General features: G+C 40.9%; 1 protein-coding gene across 2 annotated transcripts in view; it reads left to right on the top strand.

Moving 5' to 3' along the window:
- Nucleotides 1–7,335, top strand: part of LOC123750740 (dopamine receptor 1) — a 388,088-nt gene that overhangs the window by 291,072 nt on the left and 89,681 nt on the right. The window contains exon 1 of one of the 2 annotated variants that reach the window (XM_069307695.1): nt 5,418–6,388. The exons of the other annotated variant lie outside the window; for it this stretch is intronic. Coding sequence (XP_069163796.1) covers nt 6,377–6,388 — 12 coding nt within the window. The 5' untranslated portion in view covers nt 5,418–6,376. Of the gene's footprint in view, nt 1–5,417; nt 6,389–7,335 lie in introns of those variants that run through there. 2 annotated transcript variants of the gene reach the window in all.

Genomic DNA, 7,335 nt, shown 5'->3' with positions numbered 1-7,335 from the left:
CAGCAGTGCAATACTTTGTTACAATATCATTGAGAAATAAGCCATAGATTTGGTGTGTTGAAATTTTGTTGGAAGAGGAAATCCCTTTGTTGAATTAATTGATTTGTAAAATTTCTAGTTTATGGATGAATATGATGAATGTGTGTTTGTGGGTGTTTTTACTATTTGTTTTTACTTTTTGTGTCTGCAGGATCGAGCTATGAGCTCTTGGACCCCGCCTTGTGAACCGTCGGTTGCCCAATGTACTGTCCATCTTTTCTCTATCAACTAATACATATATTTTTCTCTCTCACACCCATACACATCCCCAAGATGCAGCCCGTAGCAGCAGTCTGACTACCAGGTGCCTATATTCTGCTAGGTGAAAAAGAGTTATTTGGTGAAAATACTGCCAATTTATTTCTGACCCGGCAGGGAATCGAACCCTGGCCCTTTGAACTACGACCCACGAGCGTTGTTCGCTCGATTGCAAGGATGTGTGTGTGTGTGTGTGTGTGTGTGTGTGTGTGTGTGTGTGTGTGTGTGTGTGTGTGTGTGTGTGTGTGTGTGTGTGTGTGTGTGTGTGTATTATCAATTACAAATATTGCAGGCCGTCACATACACAGAAACTCATATAAAAATATGGAAATCAATTCCTGGTCGCTTGAACCAGCCTGTACAGAGTTCTGACATCGCTGTCTCTGAGCGCATCGTCCATATAGTGAGTCCTGTCTCTCCCAATCCCCCTCGCACCCTCATACTCCCACCTCCTAACACTGCACCCTTTCTCACCCTTGAATAATAACCCCTGAATCCGTCCCTTCTCACACCCTTCCCTCTTCACCCTAACTCTGCACCTCCTTCGCAAACTTTCCTTTCAATTGGTATGCTAGAGTTGTTTAATATCGCTGTGAATGCTTCATTCGCTGTTCCAACTTTCCCACAGTGTCTCTATGAGCCGTTGCAACCCTCTCCTCTCTGTCACTGTGAATCAACACTCCTCAAACACTATCTTTTTTACAAGGGACTATTCCCTACTCGGTTCAGGTCACTCTGCATTTTTGTCTCTCCTGTTTCCTCTCATTTTCATGGCTCTCCCTCTTTACTTATTGCTCCGGGTGTCCTCTTTCGTTCCGGCTCCCCTCTTCATCTTCCTCTTTGATATCTACACTTCCTCTTCGTCAACGAGGACTGTGTTTATGGTTGACAGATTGACATTGATCACAGGATTTTAGGTGAAGGTTTGTCAGGATTTTGAAGAGATTTCAGTTTATGCAATTTTGTGTTACAGTTTAGAGGTTTGAATTAGAGTGTTGAGCTTTTTAGAGTCAAGCCGTGGCTTAGATGTTTTTTTAATTTGCTTTAGGAGGTTCAGAGGTGATTTATCCACGAGGGTTTGTGGTTCATTTGAGCTTTTAAGGGTGGGTCTGTGGTGACGCATCTGATGGTGATTTGGAGAGAATTCCTCTGAGGGTAGGCCTTAGGCGAACCTCTGAGGGATAGGCTTGGGGTAGGGTACATCTAACGGTTCGGTGGATTGGCCTTTTTAGGTCGACCAGGGATGGTGTCTCTGAGTTTGGGTTCTATGTGATGCCTCTGCGGACTGGTCTAGGGACGTGTCTGTGAGGGCGGGCTTTGATGGTATCTCTGAAAATTGGATTTGAGTTGGTATCTCACCTGTACCAAATAACTAGCTTCACTGCTCAGCTTCTTTAAACACATTTGTTATTTTAATATCCCCATTTACACGCATTTTTGTAAATATACTCATAACATGCATTTTTGTAAATATACTCATTTACACATATTTTTATAAATTTGCATAAATGTTTACACATTTCCTACTTTTCGGAGCCTGTCAACATTTGCTTACCTCTTTAAAAGCGACAAGTAATGTTTTAGCCAAATTAGACCTGCTTTTCAAGATCTTGAGGCCTCGCCTGATATGTGAGAATTTGACTGCAGATTGTAAACATTGTCTCTGCTGTAGTCAAGAGTCTGTTTTGACAGTTGACAGCGGCCTTAGTGAGAGAGAATTGTGATAGTGGAGGGATGGTAGGGAGAATATTAGGATGGAGGAAGAATATGAGTGAGAGGGAGGATAGATATGAGGAAACAGGAGAAAGGAGGAGAAGAAATGAGGTGCAGGATGAGGGAAAGGAAGGAGATAGTGAAGGGAGGAATGTAATGTGTGGGAAGGGGGAGATAGATGGAGAATGTACTGAGGGAATATGAAATGTGGGACATAAAGGGGGATGGAGGGAAGATGGGTGAGGGGGGCAGTTTCAAGGGTAGCGTGAAAAGGAAAATGGTAGATGGGAGAGTGGAATGAGGAGGATATGAGAAAAAATTTGACGGAAGGTTATTAGAAAGGGGAGAGTGAAAGGGAAATTCGTACCGTAAAGACTCACTCACACCCTGGAGACTGTGAGAAAGTTTCACTCACACCCTGGAGACTGTGAGAAAGTTTCACTCACACCCTGGAGACTGTGAGAAAGTTTCACTCACACCCTGGAGACTGTGAGAAAGTTTCACTCACACCCTGGAGACTGTGAGAAAGTTTCACTCACACTCTGGAGACTGTGAGAAAGTTTCACTCACACCCTGGAGACTGTGAGAAAGTCTCACTCACACCCTGGAGACTGTGAGAAAGTTTCACTCACATCCTGGAGACAATGAGAAAAGCCTCGGTGGTACCGTGAAGCGATGAGAGAGAGAGAGCCAACACTGTTGCAGGCACTGGAAGTGAAGTGTAGTGAAGGACACATGCTTCATACACAGGTTAAGGACACATGATTCATACACAGGCTTATGAAGACACAAATCTTGCATCAAGCTGAGCATATCTTACCTACAAATTTCTTTTGAAACATATTCTCCTTCCACGACTTTTTTAATATTGTTTTAACAGTTCCAAACTCGTTCAAGATGCTGTTTTATAAATAACTGTTTGATCAACTATATAATGTTCAAATGAATAAATAATGGTGCCCAAATTACATATTAATGTACCAACAGATAGTTTTTCCGCAACGGATTTTCTATAATTTATAAGAAAATGTTTTTGGGTACGAATCTTTTCTATATATTTTAAGCTTTTCTTCATCTGGGAAGAAAGTTGAAATAAATAACTCAATCGTTTATTTTAAATAGATAATGGCTCTGGGGCATTTTGCCAAGTCCAATTTATCATCTTCAGTTGAAGAGGAAAGTGATTAACATTATTTAATCCGCGACCTGATGCTGAGAGAGAGAGAACACGTTACTCAGGTTAATTAACAGAGAGTGAACAGGTTACTGAAGTTAATTAACAGAGAGAGAACAAGTTACTCAGGTTAATTAACAGAGAGAGAACAAGTTACTGAAGTTAATTAACAGAGAGAGAACAAGTTACTGAAGTTAATTAACAGAGATAGAACAAGTTACTCAGGTTAATTAACAGAGAGAGAACAAGTTACTGAAGTTAATTAACAGAGAGAGAACAAGTTACTCAGGTTAATTAACAGAGAGAGAACAAGTTACTGAAGTTAATTAACAGAGAGAGAACAAGTTACTGAAGTTAATTAACAGAGAGAGAACAAGTTACTCAGGTTAATTAACAGAGAGAGAACAAGTTACTGAAGTTAATTAACAGAGAGAGAACATTTTAGTTGGTCGGGTCGAGCGGTGGGTAGAATATCAGTGTGACAGTATGTGTCTCCATCATTACACAGTGTGACAGTTGCAGACACAGCACACACACACAGTGTTCCAGGGTGAGTTTCAGTTCCTGAGTCCCGCCTGATGTGTTTCGGTCCTTTCCGGGTTTGTTTCTCCGAATCTTCCATTGCTTCTCTGCTTCTCTACTGATTAGAATATGTTAGTTTCATTCTTTGTTGCTTGTGTTTTGTTTCTGTGTTGTTCTGTGTGTGTGTTTGTAAAGGTATTTATAAAGAGAGTATTTATTGTTTTATTTTTTTAGTTTTGTTAGTGTGTATTTAATTGTTTCTTTCTGTTTGCTCTGTCTAAACGTTTCTCTCCACATCTTCTGCTTTACGGTGTTCCCTTTCTTTCAGTTTTTATCCTCTCTTCTTCATTATTTCCTTATCGTATTTCACCACCCCAGCTCTTCCTCCCTCTCTTCCTTCTCCAACACAGGGAAAAATCTTATCTGTCTCGCTGTCTCTCACTCTTTCACCTTGCTTGTTTTCCCCTGTTCTTTTTCTTCTTCTTGTCTTATCCATTCATTTCTTGTCTCCTTGTATCTATTTTATTTAATCTGTTTATTCTATTTCATTTGTAATGTTCATCTTATTCTACTTTTATATACCATATTTACTACTTATATTTGTTATCTTTCACTGATTCTTTCTCTCCCACTGTAAATCTCTTCCTTTTATTGGTTTCTCTTTTTATTCTCCTTTTTGCTTTAGTCTCTCAGTGATTTTTCTGTTATCTAACATATTTACTCGTCATTGCTATATATTTATCTCTTATGTTACTCATTGTTATCTATACTATTTTCTCTCCATGTGTATTTATTCTTTCATTCGCTATCTTATTGCCTCTATTTAACAGTCTGTCTCTCTCTCTGTCTCGTTCTCTCTCTTGTTTTCCCTCTCTCTCTCTCTCTCTCTCTCTCTCTCTCTCTCTCTCTCTCTCTCTCTCTCTCTCTCTCTCTCTCTCTCTCTCTCTCTCTCTCTCTCTCTCTCTCTCTTTCTCATTTTCTCTCTTGCTTCTGTTTTTTAATCAGTGCCCCTTTCCTGTTCTTGTTCTACGCCTTTATCCACTCTACCCTTCATTCTCACCTCTTTTTTTTCTCTTCCTACCCTTTCCTATAATGGCTTCTGCCTCTCCTCCCACTTTATTTTTCTAACCTTCCTTGTCTATCACATTTGTCTTAATTATTCAACCTCCCGTCCCCTATCCAATGCGTTTCTGACTTCTCTCGTCTATCCCCTATCCCCATGCGCCTCTGACGTCTTTGTACCCTCTTCCATGCGCTCCTGACGTCTTTCTACCCTATCCCATGCGGCCCTGACGTCTTTCTACCCTCTTCCATGCGGCCCTGACGTCTTTCTACCCTCTTCCATGCGGCCCTGACGTCTTTCTACCCTCTTCCATGCGGCCCTGACGTCTTTCTACCCTCTTTCATGCGCCCCTGACGTCTTTCTCCCCTATCCCATGCGTCTCTGACGTCTTTTTACCATCTTCCATGCGCCCCTGACGTCTTTCTACCCTATCCCATGCGGCCCTGACGTCTTTCTACCCTCTTCCATGCGCTTCAAACCTCTCTTCTCCCTCCTCATTCTATGCGTTCCCGATCTTGACCCCTTCGTGGCTCCACGCATGCGCCGTTAGGTGGCCCGCATGGCCACTGTTTACCTATGTCGTCACGTCTATGGTAGAGACGGGGCCGCCATGTTCTCATGTCTGTCAGTCGTGCTCTGGGGCTGGTCGTGGCGTGTGCTGGCGTGTGTGTGTGTGTGTGTTGCTCCCAGCGTGTCCGGGACTTCGTCTACACGCGCGCATGTGCACATCGATGCGCTGATCTTCATGCGCTCGACGGATAGTTGCATTGTTGGTTCGTGTCATTTCAAACGTGGTTTATTTGATTTTCAATTCCTTATTGCGTTTATAAATTGCGTGCATACGCGCTAATAAGTTATTTCGATGTGATGGCTGAACATACTACTGTTGGCCTATAGCTCCCGGCCTCCATACCTCATTGTGTTGTACCCTTTTTTTGGCGGCATTTCTTGTGTTTCAAACACGATCATTGCATGATATCATGTGGAAAACCAACTTTCGAAATGTTCGAACGCATCAGGAACAAAACATGATACAGTGGATGCTTGTCGTGAGCTTGCGAAGATAAAGCAAGCTTAGAGCGAGCGCCAGCAACAGAAGCAGTCACTACGTTTATGTATAGTCACCCCCTGCCTTCCCTCCAACTATCGGGGAAGATCATTCCATTTCTACCCAGCAATGGCGTCTCTTCACTCTGAGTCGTGAGTGCATATCGCCCTATATCAACGTATCATAGTGACGTCTGACTGGGCACTCCACACACGCACTCTGGCCCAAGCAAGCCTCTCCACACACGCACTCTGGCCCAAGCGAGCCACTATGAAGCTAAAAGTGCTGCTCCGGTGTCTGAAAATGAGCCTCATTGCTTGGCCCTCAGGACGGGCGCTGACAGACCCACAAGCAGAATGTACTAAGCTGGCATAATTAATCTGAGTGAAGTTTGGCAAGATCACGTGTCCTGATGGGAGAGAAAGCTTGTAGTTATCGTTTGAGTGTCACCAAGACTTCCTCGAGTGATTATGTGAATCCTAAGAAAAGTCTTGGTTTTAAACAGCCATAATTAATAGAGGAACGTTGGAGTGAAATCAAGACTTCTTGCAGGTCTAATATGAATATTCAGGTGAGTCTTATTATTATACAACAGTAATAAATTAGCCATTTGAGTCTTTCGGTGAATATATAATAGACTCTTGCGATGTATAATACATTTTCAGTGTATTTAAAGGACTTCTCTCGTCATTATTGGTACAAATTAGTGAATTGCAAAACAGGAGGCAACGTCATTTTGCTCTCTGGTATAACTGCTTTCTGCAGCAACCATTGTAGTGTTATTGTTAACTAACCTCTGTCACAATATTCGTCAAAGTATCGCAATATTCTTCAAAATGTCAGACTGTTCACTCTCCGTTGAATAAATCATTTAATGGTGAATGTGACGACTCACTGGTGAACAAATCACTCAATGGTGAATGGATCATTCACTGATGAGTAGATTAATCACTGGTGATAGGATCAACAACACATTTATACATTTATCCGCTGATTTCGAATGATTAACTCAATCATTACTACACCACTTGCTCACGTAACACTTAAGCTGTTGTCTTGAGTAACACTTAGCTTCTTGCTACCTGGTGCTTCTAACTCAGCATTAGCTGACTCAGCACTCTATAGTGTATCTGCTTAATATAACACTTTACGTAACACTTTACGGAATTGTAATTAGTAGAATACAGAGTTCGTAAAACACTGAATATAATTTTACAAAAATGTTGAAAATTAATTTGAATTATCAAACATTTAAACATTAAATGTTTTTTTCAAAAAACAAAAATTTATTTAAAACTGACATTTCATTTAAATACTGAGCATTATTTATAACACTGAAAATTCATTTGAAGTCTGAAATTTCTTTTAAACGTTGAAAATTCTTTAATTAACCATTCCAAAACATTTAATATTAATATTAAATTTTAAACATTTAATATTCATTTGAACCTTGAAATTTCCTTTGAACCTTTGAACTCATGGAAACATTAAACAATTTATTTAAACAGTTAAAATCAA

Source organism: Procambarus clarkii, chromosome 60, assembly GCF_040958095.1.
Source record: "Procambarus clarkii isolate CNS0578487 chromosome 60, FALCON_Pclarkii_2.0, whole genome shotgun sequence".
Classification (NCBI taxonomy): domain Eukaryota; kingdom Metazoa; phylum Arthropoda; class Malacostraca; order Decapoda; family Cambaridae; genus Procambarus; species Procambarus clarkii.
Note: the sequence above shows the minus strand (reverse complement) of the source record. Positions and strands in the feature narration are given on the sequence as shown.